The following is a 16288-nucleotide window of genomic DNA, read 5'->3' as shown; positions in this document are numbered from 1 at the left end:
TTCCTGGAGTGGTATTTCCTTTTTCTGTCCTGGTGACATCTGTACTGTTGTGGTAGTGGGGGCAGTGAGTAATCCACTGGTCATTTACCCCATCACTGACAGCTTAACACTGGAAGGGATCAGTGAAGCTGTGGAGATGGGCCTGGGAGACCTGGGGCTTTCTGTGGCTAGGAGAAGGAAGGGCCAGTGGGAAATGCTGGAATGTAAATAGTTTTTCTCTTTGGTGTCAAGGGATCAGGTATTTCCTCACATTAATTGTAATAAGTTCCAGCAGAAAGAGAGTGGTATTATTTTCATACACAGAAGGAGGCCATTTATAAAAAGTATACATTGAGAAGTTTTGCTCCCACCTGTCTCCCTACGTATCCCACCCCATCAAGTAACCATTGTTGTGATTCCTTCATTTTTTCATATAAATACAAGCAAACACAATATATGTCCATATTTGTGTTTCTTATACATTTCATCATGTGTATAGACTAAAACTTAACCAGTCCCCAGTAGATGGCCACGTGAGTTATTTCTAGTCTTTCATTATAATGGACAGTGCTACAGCGAATCACCTTGTATATGCCTGTACTTGTTACAGGTATTATTTGGAGGGTGAATTCTCAGAAGTGGGATGGCTAGGTTAAGAATAAATGCAGTTGTAATTTTGATTAATATTGCCAAATTGCCCTCCACAGGGGATTTATGTCATTTTGCATATCCACCAGCAAAGGTGGAAAGTTCCTATTCTTTATGGCCTTGTATGTTGTTACGCATTTGTATTTTTGCCAACCTAGTAGGTGAAAAATAATTACTCAGAATTGGTTTAATTTGCATTTCTCTTATATGAGTAAGGTTGAGCATATTTTCATATGTTTGCATTTCTTTTTCTGCAAACTACCTGTCTAAAGTCTTTGCTTTTCCCTTTCTTAGTCTTCTTGATTTCTAGGAAATCTCTATAGTGAAGACATTGATTCTTTGTCCAAGATATGACATATTTTTCTCAATGTGCTTTTGCTTATGGTGGTTTTTTTGTTGTTTTGCTATGCAGAAGTCATGCAGAAGTATCTGATTTTCAGGAGTTTTTTTGGCCATATATGTATTTTGAATTATAGCTAATGGTTTTTCCTTAAAATTTTTTGAGTAGCTAGGCCTACAGGCACACCACCCCCCTTCGCTAACTGTTTTAATTTTTTGTAGAGACAGGATCTTCCTATGTTGCCCAGGCTAATCCCAAACTCCTTGGCTCAAGGGTTCCTCTCGCCTCAGCCTCCGAAAGCACTGGGATTACAGGCATGAGCCACCGTGCCCGGCCAATTTTTTTTTAGTTTGTTTGTTTTGAGGTGGTGTCTCACTTTGTTGCCCAGGCTGGAGTGCAATGGCATGATCTCGGCTTACTGCAACCTCTGCTTCCTGGGTTCAAGTGATTCTCCTGCCTCAGCCTCCCGAGTAGCTGGGATTACAGGTATGCGCCACCACACCCAGCTAATTTTTGTATTTTTAGTAGAGACAGGGTTTCACCATAATGGCCAGGCTGGTCTCAAACTTCTGACCTCAAGTGATACACTTGGCCTCCCAAAGTGCTGGGATTACAGGTGTAAGCCACTGCACCCGGCCCAATATTCTTAAATAAATGCAAAATAATCTGAGTATGATGTTTAGGTTTTTTTCTAGGCTTACCATAATTCTGAAGTCTTTATACTTTCATACATTCATGTTTTATTTAAACATTTGCTCTTAATTTAGGATGAGTTTATACATTTAAAAAGACAGGCTTCTGAAAACTTTTTTGTGAAGCAGTATAGGAATATAGCTCTTATGAATTTTGAGCATATTGAGTTTGCCTTCCAGAGCAATGCATGGAATAGCTTAAACGTGCCCATTTTTCTAATCCTAATTTTGGTACTGGAATAAGAGAACAGGGTGCAGGACTGCTTGGTTTATAGTAGCTCTTATGTCAGATTTGCTTGGGATGAGATGAGTAACTGCCTCTGTAAATAACCTCAGGTTGCATTGTGTCTGCACATGAAGGACGAACATGGCACTATTCAGCCACTGGCCAGTTTGGTTATATTCAGGGAAATGTCTTGAATTTTTGGTATAAATAGGAATTTTTGTCTCTCAGTGGAATTATTTTATAAAACTTCTGGCTGGATTTAAATACTAGGCAGTATTCCAAGGGATGATAAAACGTTTTTACAAACTTAATTGGACCATTTTTGTAATTAAACTTTATTATACATGTGCTACGAGGATTAAACTTTGCCTCATAAAATTATTCTGACAGGTGCTTTGCACAGAGTAAGTCCGCCAAAGTGGACGTTCTCATATCTAATTCTGAGCTTACTCATACTGGCCAGGAAGGACGTGCACATGCCACCTTTGGCAGCTCTGATGGGGAGCCTGCCTCTGCTCTTGTGCATGGACCTTCCACATTCTGTCCTGTCCAACTTAATGCCTTAATTAGGAATAATATTTTAGAAGAAGTGGTGTCCACTGATGCCCCCAGAAAAGGAGAATATAGTACAGCCTGTCTTAAGAATTCTGTTTCTGCCTCTTCTTATCTGAGCAGTCATTTTATGGTTTATGCCTAACCAACCACGTGATTCCTGTTCATTGTTATGGGCACTTTTTCATGTAAGATGAACTTAAGTGATGTAGTGATCCTGAGTAGGCAACAAACAGCTTTAATGTGGATGGCACAGAGTAAGTCTTTGAATTGTTTTAAAATAAAGTGACTGTTGTCAAATACATCCTTTTTTGCAGTTAGTGGATTCTCATTTGAGCTGGACTTTTTGTGAACTGTAATTGTTAGGTGCATGGAAATATAGGGTAGGCTGGAATTAACACATAAGCTAAAAGCAACAGCTTCTTTTTATCTCTTACCTACATAATTGAATTGATTGGCGAGGGGTGGAAGTTTGGTATCTGTTGTCAAAGGTAACACTACAGAAGATAACTACTAGATCTAAGTAACCAAGGTAAGAACATAGGTCTTTTAGCTGAGCAGGTGACGCCTACATTTGGGCTTTTTTATTTTGTAGTAAGGGTTTTGAGAGAGCGTTCCGGACTTAATCTCTTCAGCAGCCTCTTGCATAAATCACATTGATACTCCTTTTCCTGCCTCCAGTTGTTTTCACGTCTGTATTTTTCTCCTGTTATATTTACATGTTCAGTTTTTATTTAACCTTTGAGGAATGGAAATGAAGGTTGTGTCTATAAGTCGAGGTTCCAGATATAAAATTCTGTCTTCCTTTTTGATCATTAACTTGTCTGTTTCAGAGTATTTGGTGAATGCAACTGTGATGATACTAGTGTGAATAACAACGGAAGACACTCACTTGGCTTTGGCTAGGTGTAGTGTCGACTACAGAGGTGTTTAAAAAGTGGCCTGAGGGCCGGCCTGTTAGAGCTCTTTTGGCTGTGGAAGCTAATTTGTGCTGAATGTGGTGCCTACAGAAAAACCCTTCAGAGGTCATACAGTGTGTACTCTTTCTGCTGGTCAGTTGAGGCTCCTTACCCAGCTTAGCAAGAGGTGTCTGCCCTGGTCCTCAACATAACCAGAGAAAGTAAATGGGAAACTGTATCTGGAAAATTATTCAAAAGCAGGAAATAAATCACCTTGGTTAGCATTTTAATAATTTACCCATGAGACTATTTACAAGTTACTACTTTGTCAATTCAACAAATATTTATTGTCTGTAATCTTCTAGGCAGTGGGGTGAACAACACAGGCCAAGTTCCTGTTTTCATGGAACTTATGTTCTGATGTTGGGAGGCAAATAACAAACATGTAAAAAAAAATAATATTGAGTAGTAAGTCCTATGAGTGGACAGTAAGTAGTAAAGTGCTGACATGCAAGGGACAGCCAGTGAGCCAGGATGGCTGACTTATAGTGAACAGAGGCAGAGAGTGGAGGAAAGTGAGGTGGGAGAGTAAGCTGGAGAATGGGTTGGAATTAATTTTTAACTGTAGTAGGAAACCACTGAAGGGCTTTCATGAGAGGCATGAACTAATCTGTCTTCTACATGAGATCACTCTGGCTCTCATCTGGGTTGATAAATAAGGCTCGTGTACTTGTGTAGGGAAGAGAAGACTGTGGCTTGGCTTGGGATCGTAGCAGTGGAGTTGATGCGGAGTGATTGGTTTTGGGACAGAAAGCCCCAGAATGAGGGAAAGAGAGGATGACCAAGGATTTTGGGTTGAGTCATCAAGCTGGAAGATTGAAGAAGGAATGGGGATGGATTGGAGTCAGCATTGTATTCTGGTCATGGTAAACTTGCCAGTGTATATAAATCATCCAAATGGACATGGTGATGAGGCAGTTGGACCTGTAGATCTGAAGCGTAGAGAGGAAGGCAGAGTTGGAGATGTAGATATGGGAGCCTCTGGCCTGTGGAGAGAGTGTATGATCACCATCCTGGACTACACATGGAGAAGAAAAGATGACCAGCGACAGAGTGCTGGGTAGAGCCAGCAAAGGAGACCTGAAAAGGATGGCAGACAGGGTGAAGTAAGGTCAGGAATGTGTGCTGTGGCATTATTGAAACCTAAAGAGAAAAAAATCGTGTTTCAGGAAGAAATCAACTTATAAATGCTGAGGAAGAAAGGCTAGTAGTGATTATTATTTCTCATTACCTAAGCATTTGAGTCATTTCTGTTATTGTCTGAGAAGCTGGAGACACAAAAATAGGATTTGTAGGTAGCTTAGGGCCTAGTCAGAACCTCTATTTTCTTAACTCTAAAGTGGAATTAGAACTTTCATAGGTGTTTGAGGATGAACTGGCTAATACAGGTAAAGGCTCATGTTCTTCCATCTGCAGAAAGCATAGTGAGGTACATCAGGACTCTAAGATGTTTAATATGTATTTTTAAATAGGTTTGGTTAGAACTGAAATGTCTGCTATACTTTTATTATCAAATATGTTGATCCTTTCCTCCTGTTTTGATGTGAAGTCAGTTTTGTTGACTGCCTCCTCTTATCCCCAGGGGTGACCAGTCCCGGAAGAGAGCTGGGGATGAGTTGGCTTATAGTAAGTAATGATGTTCCTTCCCATCTTGATGGTTCTGTGATGTAAAGCAGCCATATTAATGCAGTGTGATAACAGTGCATTGAATTCGATGATACCCATGTTCTCATAAGGCACTGCTTGTAATCAAGGTCAGGATGCTTTGCATGCTGTGGCAGCTCCGGCTGGTAGCGATGGTTCTCAGGGCGTTGGAAAGAGGCCACCAGGTTCTTTAGTTTCTACTGGGATGACATCGTAGCCCAGTCCCAGTTCCTTAGGTTCTCAGTCCCCTTTTACTTCCCTCCACCCCACATGGTTTTGAGGATTTTTTTAAAGCCTTTTTTGGGTAGTTGGGAGAGGAGTGAGAAATGTGTGTTGAATAAACAGATTCCTGCTATTATCAAATGCTGTCTGCTCTTCATACTTTTTCCTATTCTGATGTTTTTTCAGATAGCTCGTCAGCATGTGCAAGTTCCAGGGGGTACAGATAGTGAATGTATTGAATATGCTTTCCTTCCTGAAAAGAGGACACACTGGAGCTGCAGAGACTGTATTCAGAGCACAGTGGGGGCTGCACACACTCAGGAGCTCTGTCACAAAGCTGTTCATGGAAGAGGATGTTGGACTTCTTACTTGGTTTGTAATTTTAAAACAAAAACTAAAAAAAAAACAAAAAAAACAAAAAGAACATTGCTGCTAGACTTGGGGGTGATTTTGAAATGGGACAATCTTTTAATGAGTTTATCTACAGATTCTGTGAGGAAAAAGCATCTCAGAAAGTGACCATTTCTAAGTGAAATCTGACAGCCAAAATCAGCAGCTTCCTCCAAAAATATAAGAGCAGAAGAATTTTTTTTTTAAGCACTTGTTTTGTTCATTTATGGACTTGGCATTTTGGTGTATTGGTTTCACATGTCAGGATCTCTTTTGCTTTAAAACCAAGCAGATCATTACAGTACAGTATTTTTCACCCACAACCAAAACAACCCCTTTTAAAAGAGTTGGTCTTTGTTTAGCATTAGAAAGTCTTGTTAAAGGAAAATGCTAACTCCGCTTTTGCTAGAACTTTCCCCCATCAGTTCACAACTTTTTTCTACTCTGTGCCTTGAGCTTTGTGCACTTTGCAACTGTGTGACCATGTTGTCAAACTCCTCCTGGAGAAGTGTATGGTATCTAAACTCACCCACCAAGATGGCAGGTGTGGCCCTGTAGCAGGATGCTAATTAAGTGGGAAAATGGAAACCTTTTGCACATTGGTCGGATTTTCCCCTGGTTCACCAGAGCATATTCATGTTAATGTTGGGGACCAACTCTCCTAGAGCATTTCCATTCCCTGTGCCACTTAACACGATGTCTGTCACCAGCTGCTATAGTATTGGCAGTACTCTAGTTTAGGGATGGGCGATACTTTAGCATGGAAGCTTCCCTTAGTATTATTGAGAGCTACTTCCTGTGATGCTCTAGGAAGCAGATACAGTTATTAAGTCCAAATACACTCAGTGGTGTGGGGTTCCTGATCACTTCATTTTAAATGAATGAGATAATTACTTAAAGTCTGTCATTTGAACATTATATTTGAGTGTGATAGGGAAGAAGTAGCACTGCTGTCCTAAGGCTCCCTTCCAGCTGTGGCAAAGCTATATTTCTGTTTCTCCACATCCACAGTGCTTTTTAGTCCTTCATAAAAGTTTCTGAAGCTTATTCTAGCTGTTGTTGAAAGCCCAAGAAAAATAGATGTGGCAAGAGAAAAATACTTTTCTTCTCAGTTTTGCTTGAATCTTAATTGAGCATAGGCTTCTCTACTAGGCGACATCAGACTAATAGTATTTACCTCTTCAGAGAACTTGAGGGGAAAAGAAACATCCCAGGGATGCTGTCGCATGTCTGCTCTGCAGGTTCTTCATACAGCTGCCTCTGCCAATTCAGTTTGTTATTTTTTGTGGGGAGTGGTGTGGGTGGGAGAGTTAGAAGTGGGATATTGGGAGCAACTAAGTCACCCAATAATTGAAGTCCTTGATTTGTAAAACTGTTATACAGAGAAGTAAAGATAAAGGTTGTCAGATTTATTTTTTAAAGTACTTAACCAGAGTTGGTGGATTTTGTGGACTTTAATTGGACTCAATTCACTCTGTGAGCATCCTGGATTGCATTGATGAACACTGAATTACTGTAAGAACGTAGACAGGCTCTCACTATGACCTGGACAGTTTTAAGTTGCTACACTGGTAACATTCTAGTATCAAGGAGAATTCCATTCATCATGACATTCACATTTTACTTTCTCAATGGAATGCTTGCTTCAGGCTTACCAATCACACCTAGAACTGAAGTCTGAGTGGTATTAATAATTTTTCTGAATGGAATAAAATTGGAATGTTTCTTTAAATGTGGAAAAATTCTTCAGTATCCTAATAATATTACCCAAATGCTTTTTCTGGGAGAGAGCATTCTTTTACAAAAGAACTTTCCCTATAAAAGCATCACAGTATAATGTGAATTGGCATTAAAATCTTTGGATGCTTTTGCATTATTAAGTTCATGGAGAAATATTTTATATTCTTTTTACTATGTATGTATTAATAAAAAGTGGGCAAAGTAAAGTTTGCAAAATTTAGTTTCTCTAAATTTTTGCACAGTGACTGCAGCTGGCTATGGGTCAGCGCTTAATACAACAAAACCTTGACTGGAAGTCACTACAGAAAGGTTGTACATAGTCTCCCAGTCTACATGTCCTGGCTGTTAATCATCTTGGCCCCTTGAGGCACACCACAGTATGAAGGACCTGTTTAAGTTGAAATAGACTTTGCTTATTTATTGGGATTCTAAAAAATTCTGAGTTTGCAGTATGAGAGGAAATAAGATTTCCTCCTCCTTCCTCTCATTTTATATTGACTGTTTGCCAGAAACTGTTTTCTTCTGTTTTCTTATGTTTTGTTTTTGAGATGGAGTCTCACTCTGTCACCCAGGCTGGAGTGCAGTGGTGCGATCTCAGCTCACTGCAACCTCTGCCTCCTGGGTTCAAGTGATTCTCCTGCCTCGGCCTCCTGAGTAGCTGGGATTACAGGCACGTGCCACTACACCCGGCTACTTTTTGTATTTTGTTTTTAGTAGAGACGGGGTTTCACCATGTTGGTCAGGCTGGTCTTAAACTCCTGACCTCAAGTGATCCACCCGCCTCAGCCTCCCAAAGTGCTGGGATTCTAGGTGTGAGCCACCGCACCTGGCCTTTTTTTTTTTTTTTTTTTTTTTTTTTTTTTTTTTTGGTATTCTTACCAGTACAGTATATGGTTTTTCTACCCCAATTACATACTGGCTTTTGTACCACATCACTAAAGGCCCAAATCATTGAAGATAGAAAACTGTACATGCAGGCTGGTTGTCTGGTTAGTCAATGGCTGATTTGCTTCAACTGTCTAGTATGTATGTGCAGCCTGAAACTGGCTCCTTAAAAGGAAAGCTGGGTCAGTCATCTTGAAAAAATGACATGTAAAAGTAAATCGATAATTGTTTTGAGAGACGGTACATGTTTTAAAGGTTGGCCTTAAGCTTCAGTAACATTGTCATTTTGTGACCTTTTGTTGTCACACCTGTACCCTAACCCGACAGGAATTAACTACTGTTTTTTTGTGGGGCAGAAAGCAAAACCTGGTGTTGTGACTTTTATCCTAATGGTTCTTAGGCAAGGTTAGTGAGAAGAAACACAAACCCAGATGCATGCATTGTGCATTACTTTGTAGACAAGCTACTTTTCTTCTGTCTCTTTAACAAATTTGCAGCAATTACCCTCCCTTTGGGGTCTAGAGTGAAAGCTAATTTGTGGGTAGATGAGATTGCAGAAGAATGGATGTCCATGGCTGTGAACACTGCACACTGCACATCCATCTCCAGTGCTCACACTGTGCAGCTACCACTCCCTGGCTGCGTGCCATGCTGTCGGGTTGCAGATTTGCACACATAAATTCCTCAGGAAGCGTTTGCATGAGCATCACCTCGCAATATTCTGTACTGACCAAACAAGGGATTTGAACGTTTTTCAGCACAAAAGGATAACTTCCGAGTGGTGGTCTGTACGCATACTAGCAAAGGTAATGGTGATCTAGCAAACAAAATTGGTTTCTGCAGTTGGAAGTGAGCAGGAGCACTTGTATTATAGTATTTAAATAATCCTGGTTAATCTCTTTTTAAGCCGAGTAACCCCTCCAGATTTTGCCTTTTTATTATTGAGGCTGGCTTTATTTTCTTCTACTTTTTTTCTCCTGTTTTATAGCAGTTAATTATTTTTGTGATTATTATGCAAGAAGCATTGCCCTTGAGTTAAAATGTTATTGTTTCATAAGCAGCTATTAAAATAACTGAGCATTGTTTTATGAACATACACTAATCTGAGATACTGAAAAGCTTTGCAACTAAAAAGTAAAACAACCTACATTAGTCATCTAGCCATTGTTTGGATGTTTTGAGTTGATTTTTTATGGTGCCTCTTTTAGCTTGGAATATTACGTTTACTTTAATCCAAGTCTAGGCTTTTTAAAGGGTCCTTAAAATTAAAGTTCAGAATGTGAATCCCTTTGACATCTATTACAGGTTTATAGGACCTTTTTGGTTGTGATTACTGTTTTCAATACGATTGTATAAATGAAGTTAACTTTGTCAGAAGTTAAAATGGAGGTCATAGGAGTTCCTGGAGAAATGGCTCTCCTGTTTCTTTCATTATCCCATTGAAGTTCACCCCAGTTTCTGGCCACAAGAATATGAGAAAGGAACCCTGTTGTTTTCCAAGGGAAATTATTCCTCTCTGTCCCCACTGTTGATTAACTAAAGTCCCGGACACCTTCCTTCCTCCACTGGCCAAGACCCACCTTGACCCACCTTGAACCTCTTTTCAGAGCCGAGTGGCAAGAATATGTGTACTGTTTCTGCCTCTGTTGATGGAGTGGCTGTGGGAGAATTAAAGGAAATGCTAATTTGAGCTTCATTCATAGGGGAACCTACTATATATTGCATCCCTGCTGGTTGGAAATTATCTTCATCTCTGGACTGCATTGTTTAGAAAAATGTTAATGGCTTACAATTCTGAGAACTTTATCATGTGGCTCTGGGGTTAAGAATTCTGTGGTTTGAAAAAAAAATAAATATTTTGTATTGATTCTCATGTCATTTCAATGTTGTGACTATGTACTAAATGCAGTAAGACTGGGTATTCTCTTAGAAGAGTGCATTTTGTTAAACAGATGGCAGTTCACTCTCATTAGTTCTATTTGTCAATATTACAGCCACACACTTCAGGATAACTTACTCAAATGTGAAGTCATGGGAAGCTGTGGCTAGTAACAGGAATGCTTATGAAAAATTTGGAGGGCAAGCACGGGCAAGAGGCTTTTGCCACTCACTAGCACAGCCAGAGCAAGGATGAAGCAATGAAGTCTTGTTCCTAGTGGTGCTTGTTTGTCAGAAGCCATAGTGAGCTCAGCACAGGGCGTTCTGCACATCATCTCTTTAATCCAAGAAAAACAAAATGGCGGATGAAACTCCTATTGACCTGGGATACAAAGCCACTGACTTTGGCTCTTGATCTTTTGGTGGGTTCTGAATCACTCCTTCTGTATTAGGGCATATACTATCACTCTAAAACATTGTGGTAAATGAAATAAATCTTGTACAGATGTCCTTGGCCTTGTTACGTTATGTTATAAATCCTGTACAGATGTCCTTGGCCTTAATACCTGGTTCACTGGAACTTTGTTATAATATAGAATATTTGATTTTGCTTATAGCATATTAATATTGCCTCCTACATGACAGCCACACTGAGCACACATCTGGTACCACAGTTACTTAGCCTGCAGGGTGAGTGTTGATCTTGACTTCTGTAACCAGTGCGAAAAAACAGTGTGTAACAATATACATGTGGTCATATCTATTCTATATTCATATATAGTATGGATACGGATATCAGTATATTTGTAGTTTTTGTTTTTTAAACACTGTACAGTTTCTTCTGTGGACCTTTAATCAACTTTTGGACTTAGGTTGTTTTTTTGTTTGCATTTATTGGTACTATGCTTTTTTATAACCCTTTGTGTTTTCTTGCTATGAAATTAGTGTCATCCCCTAGGTTATTTGTAACCTTACTTTAAGGTTTTAGTTTCTCTTGCTATCTCTGTAGAGGTGTCCTTTCCTACAGTATTGTCAGAACGCCAGTTCTCATCCCTCCCATTTTTTTGACCTTAGCTCTGTTGTGGTGTTATCTACTTTTTGGTTATCACATATGGCAGAATTCAGTGACTCTGACAATTTCCATTTTCACTCCCCTGCCCCACAGTTAAGTAGGGTGTCATTTAAACTCTCCCTTTTAGCAGGTTTGTTTTTTACTAAGTACAAACCTTTTCTACTAGAACCAGCTCTGTGTGTGTGTGTATATGTGTGAATTTTATTTCTTCGATTGGCCTGTTTCTCAATTATCTAAAATTCTAAAATACCTTGAATATCAAAAAGCATGATAGTAGAATGAATATCACACATATTAATAGAACCTGAGAGCAACTAGCTTAACTAGTTGTAGTCTTGAGTAGGTTTTTTTTAAATCTGTTTTCCTTTATTAAGCCCTCTCCCTCCCTAAATTGTTAAGCCAGAAGGGCATAACAATTCAAAACTTTCTAGTAATGTACCTACATGTCTAATAGTATACCTCAAAATATGTAAAGAAAAAGTGGCTCACACCTGTAATCCCAACACTGAGAGGCTGAGGTGGGAAGATTGCTTGAAGCCAGGATTTGAGACCAGCCTGGGCAACACAGACCCCATCTCTACAAAAAAATTTTTTAAATGAGGGCTGAGCATGGTGGCTCACGCCTGTAATCCCAGCACTTTGGGAGGCTGAGGTGGGCGTATCATTTGAGGTCAGGAGTTCAAGACCAGCCTGGCCAACATGGTGAAATTCCGTCTCTACTGAAAATACAAAAATTAGCTGGGTGTGGGGGTATACGACTGTAATCCCAGCTACTCGGGAGGCTGAGGCAGGAAAATCGCCTGAACCCAGGAGGCAGAGGTTTCAGTGAACCAAGATCGCACTATTGTACTCCAGCCTGGGCGACAAGAGTGAAACTATCTCAAGCAAAAAACAAAAAACAAAGTTGGGCCTAGCACAGTGGCTCTTGCCTGTAATGTCAATACTTTGGGAGGCTGAGGCAGGTGGATCACTTGAGGCCAGGAGCTCGAGACCAGCCTGGCTAACATGGTGAAACCCTGTCTCTACAAAAAATAAAAAATAAAAATAAATTAAAAAAAAATTAGGCATGGTGGCATACACCTGTAATCCCAGCTGCTTGGGTGGCTCAGGCACAAGAATCACTTGAACCCAGGAAGCGGAGGTTACAGTGGGCTAAGGTCACACCACTGGACTCTGGCCTGAGCAACAGAGTGAGAGACTGTCTCAAAAAAAACAAAGTTGGGCGTGGTGGTACCTGCTTTTAGTCCTAGTTATTTGGAGGCTAAGGTGTGAGGCAGGAGGATTGCTTGAGCCCAGGAGTTTGAGGCTGCATTGAGCTATGATGATACCACTGCATTTCAGCTAGGATAACAGAGTGAGACCCTGTTGAGAAAAAAATTTAAAAAGCTAAAAGAAAACTACAAAAAGGAAAAATGAACACACTACAAAGAGAAATAGGTCAGTCTACCAACATAATGGGCATTTTCAACATGCCCTTCTCAGTAATTAATAGATCTTGCAGAGACTAAATTATGAAGATTATTAAGGACAGAAGATTTAAATAGTACAGCTAATCAATTTGATCTGACAGATACATAACACACACATACATAAAACACACTGTACCCTTCAGTAGGAAAACAAGTTTTTGCAAACCAAGTCTAACAGTGTATTCAAAATGTAACAAATGATGACCAAAATGGATTGGTCTCAGGAATACAAGATTGGCTTTTTAATGTAATTAAGAAATGCTGTTTATAATAGGACAAGAAAAAGTACCTAAGAATAAATACTAAAATGAGAAAATGATAAAAGAAAAAAAACTTAATGGACTTAAATAAGTGTAGAGAATATAAGGGATAACACTCAATATTATCTAAATCTCAACTTTTTCTCCAAATTGCAATTCCAAAAAAATTCCCAATGATTTTCACTGTGGAACCTGACAATTTGATTCTTCGATATAAATGGAAGAGCAAAGGGCCAAGGATATCCAAGACCTTTCTGAATGGATTGTGAAGGGAACTAGCACTACAAGATTCTAACACTTACTGCCAAAGGTAGTGATTAAAATAATGACTTTGGAGTAGGGAAGAATTTCATCAACAAGATAGAAAATGCAGACTATCAGTAGATAAGTAATTTGGCTACCATTGATCGTAAGTACTTATTACCAAACATGCTGTAGAGTGAAAAGAGAAGCCAAATCTGGAATAAGATACAAATATTCATAACTGCTAAAGAGCACCTGAATGCAAATCAGCAATGAAAACAACTCAGGAGAGATGGACCGCGAACACTAGCAGGCATTTCACAGGAGAGAAAGAAATGGCCCATAAATGTAAAAAGATGTTCAGCCTCATTAGTCATCAGGTAATGCACATTAAAAGCATAGATACCATTTCCTTGCTGACAACTTGGCAGAAATTATGAGAAGTCTGGAAATAACAATCTGAGAGTTTATGACAACAAACCTTCACCTGTTGTTGGCGTGTAAATCTGCACTTCTACTTTGGAGAACAGTATTATCTAATGAAATTGAACATAGGCACCTCTTATAGCCCACTATTTATACTTAGAAAAACTCATGTGCATGTGTACCAAGAAACGTATACAGGGATGTTTATAACAGCATTATGTGTAATAATTAAAAGGAATGAAGGAGGGAGCCAAATGCCCATCTAGCGTACAGTGAATAAATGAAGTGTATGCTGTGGAATTCTCTAGAGTGGTCAAGGCATCATACCACTGTGGGCTTCAACATGGATGCATCTCAGAAATCATTGAGTGAAAGAAGTCAGAATAGAGCCAGCATGGGTACCTTTACGTAAAGTTCAAAATCAGAAAAAACTAAGTATATTGTTTAGGGACTCAGACACGAGTAGTAAAGCTATAAAGGAAAGACAGTTATTAACATTCAGGAACATAGTTTCCTCAGGAGAGGGTGGTGGAGGGGAATGAGAACAGAGGGGAGAACGGGGACTTGGAAGCACTTCATAATACGAACGTTTGGACCATTCTAAACATGCCAGTTTTCTGAGTTAATGTATATTCAGTGTAAAGCCAATTCAGATAACCAACAGTATTTATTTATATAATCTAAAAAACTCATGGAAGTATAAACAGATGAAAATAGGAAAATCCCCATTGAAAGTGAAGAAAATGGAAGGAACTTGCTGTACCAAAAAATATATCACTTTCTAAGTGCAATTAAATTAAAAGAGTTATGCCAGTGTAAACAGATAAGTCAATGGAAAGTAATTTAGAAAATAGAAAAGAAGCTCAAATTTAGAATTTAGAGTACACTAAGGGCGGCTTTTTGAAATCATGCTGTCCATGGTCAATTATTTTATTAAAGGTGCTGGTATAATTAGAGAACATTAAACTGATTCCTATCATATCATTCACCAAGAGAAATTCCAGATTGTGAACTAAAAAAGAAAAAAATGTTGTAAAAACTAGAAACTAATATTTTTTCTTGGGATTGGAGAAGTTTTTTCTAAGAATACAAGCAATGAAACTGAAAACCCTATTAAACTCACTCACCTGCCTTTAATGCCGTAGTGTGCACACCCCAGCGTGTGTGTGTGTGTGTATACAGACATATATATTTTAAAATGTTTAAATTTGAACATGTTACCAATACATATAAAGCAAAAGTAGAAAATTAAGATGAAGTAAAAATGTTTTAAAATATTGTTTGTGGTATTTGTGGTTAATAAACCTTTGCTCTTTCTAAAAAAAATTTTCTTTTAGAGAGAGTCATGATTAAAAATGCTTGTCATTTTTGAAACTCCTAGTTTTAACACTTTATAAAAACAACTTAATATTCTTATCTTAAGGTAAGTTTATTTTCATGCTTGGTTTTAATGACTATTGTAGCTGAATAAGTCACTTCATTAAGATCTGTGGATCCAAATATGGCTGTGCTTACTGAAAATATTTTTGAGTTCCATCCACCAATTTTGCAAAAGTGTGTTGTTGAAATTTTTATAATAAATTTTCATCTTTTCCAATGTCAGTAACTTGTTTTTGCTGAATAATTAGGAGCATTGCATTTTTATTTTTGCTAACAGATGGGTTCAAAACCTGCTGCAACTTACTTTTGAATTTCATTTCCCAAGTTTAAGTGTACACTTTGAAGAGTTTTTATAGGTGACAATTTTTGGCAACACATTTTCATGAATTCTTGCTTGGTCATCGTTAGTATTAAATGTTATCTTTACCTTGAAGGGTCAGGTTAAATCTGTCCATTTAAAAAAATACTTTCTAGATTGCATATTGATTACAGACACTTGTCACCACAGGAAAGATTGGCACATTCAAGCCTTTTTATCAATTAAAAAAATACCATATTTAAGAATTTTGCTATGAGATAACCAGCAAATTTGAGGGTTTAATTTCCTCATCTCATTATAAACTTGTCAAGATGCTTTTGTGTAAGATAATAAAAATCTAAGTCCAGTTGGCTTATGGGGCACACAGATGACAATATTCTGGAAGAGAGTGGTGCCGCTGTTGCTCTCTCTGCAACATGGAGCTCTCAGCACTCCTTGAGGATTCCTCACTGACTGGCATGTGCTGCCTGACCACTTGCCATGCAGCCTGTTTGTCTGTTATGTATTGGTAAGGCTTCTTTACTCTTAAAAACATAACTTCTGTTTTCTTCCTGTACCTCAGTGGATCACCTTGTTCACTTTGGAGATCACTGGCTTAAACAGTGAGGGAGACATCACTTCACAGAAGTCTCAAGGTTGGGCAGTTCCAGGGCTGATAAATACAACAGCTAATTGATGTCCAGGACCTGGATTTCTTCCTGCTTTCTGCTCTGCCAGCCTTATTATGTTCACTTTGTCCTCAGTGTTGCTTCCTTCAAGGTCTTTACTTGACTGCTCAGTTGTCAGAATGACAACAACCAGTTGAAGCAGAGGGCCTCTGTTCCCCAGCATGTCTCTTTTAAGAGCAGTGTAACTTCCCTGAAGCCACACCAGCGCAGTTCCCTTCGGTTTTCATTGAGGGGCATTGGGATAACTGAGGAGGAGAATGGGACCACCATGGTAGACTTAGACCAAACAGATCTAC

General features: G+C 38.9%; 1 protein-coding gene across 2 annotated transcripts in view; it reads left to right on the top strand.

The window, feature by feature from the left end:
* Window positions 1-10150, top strand: part of CACUL1 (CDK2 associated cullin domain 1) — a 76182-nt gene extending 66032 nt beyond the window's left edge. Inside the window, exons 8-9 of one of the 2 annotated variants that reach the window (XM_004050175.5) lie at window positions 4979-5022; window positions 5449-10150. In XM_004050175.5, the coding sequence (XP_004050223.1) occupies window positions 4979-5022; window positions 5449-5489 (85 nt within the window). In that variant the 3' untranslated portion in view covers window positions 5490-10150. The remainder of the gene's footprint in view (window positions 1-4978; window positions 5023-5448) is intronic. The other variant, XM_019035280.4, reaches the window with a different exon arrangement.
* Window positions 10151-16288: the final 6138 nt, after the last annotated feature.

The sequence above is a fragment of the Gorilla gorilla genome, chromosome 8 (assembly GCF_029281585.2).
Source record: "Gorilla gorilla gorilla isolate KB3781 chromosome 8, NHGRI_mGorGor1-v2.1_pri, whole genome shotgun sequence".
Lineage (NCBI taxonomy): Eukaryota > Metazoa > Chordata > Mammalia > Primates > Hominidae > Gorilla > Gorilla gorilla.
The sequence above is the reverse complement of the archived record's forward strand: the minus strand, read 5'-3'. Positions and strand labels throughout refer to the sequence as shown.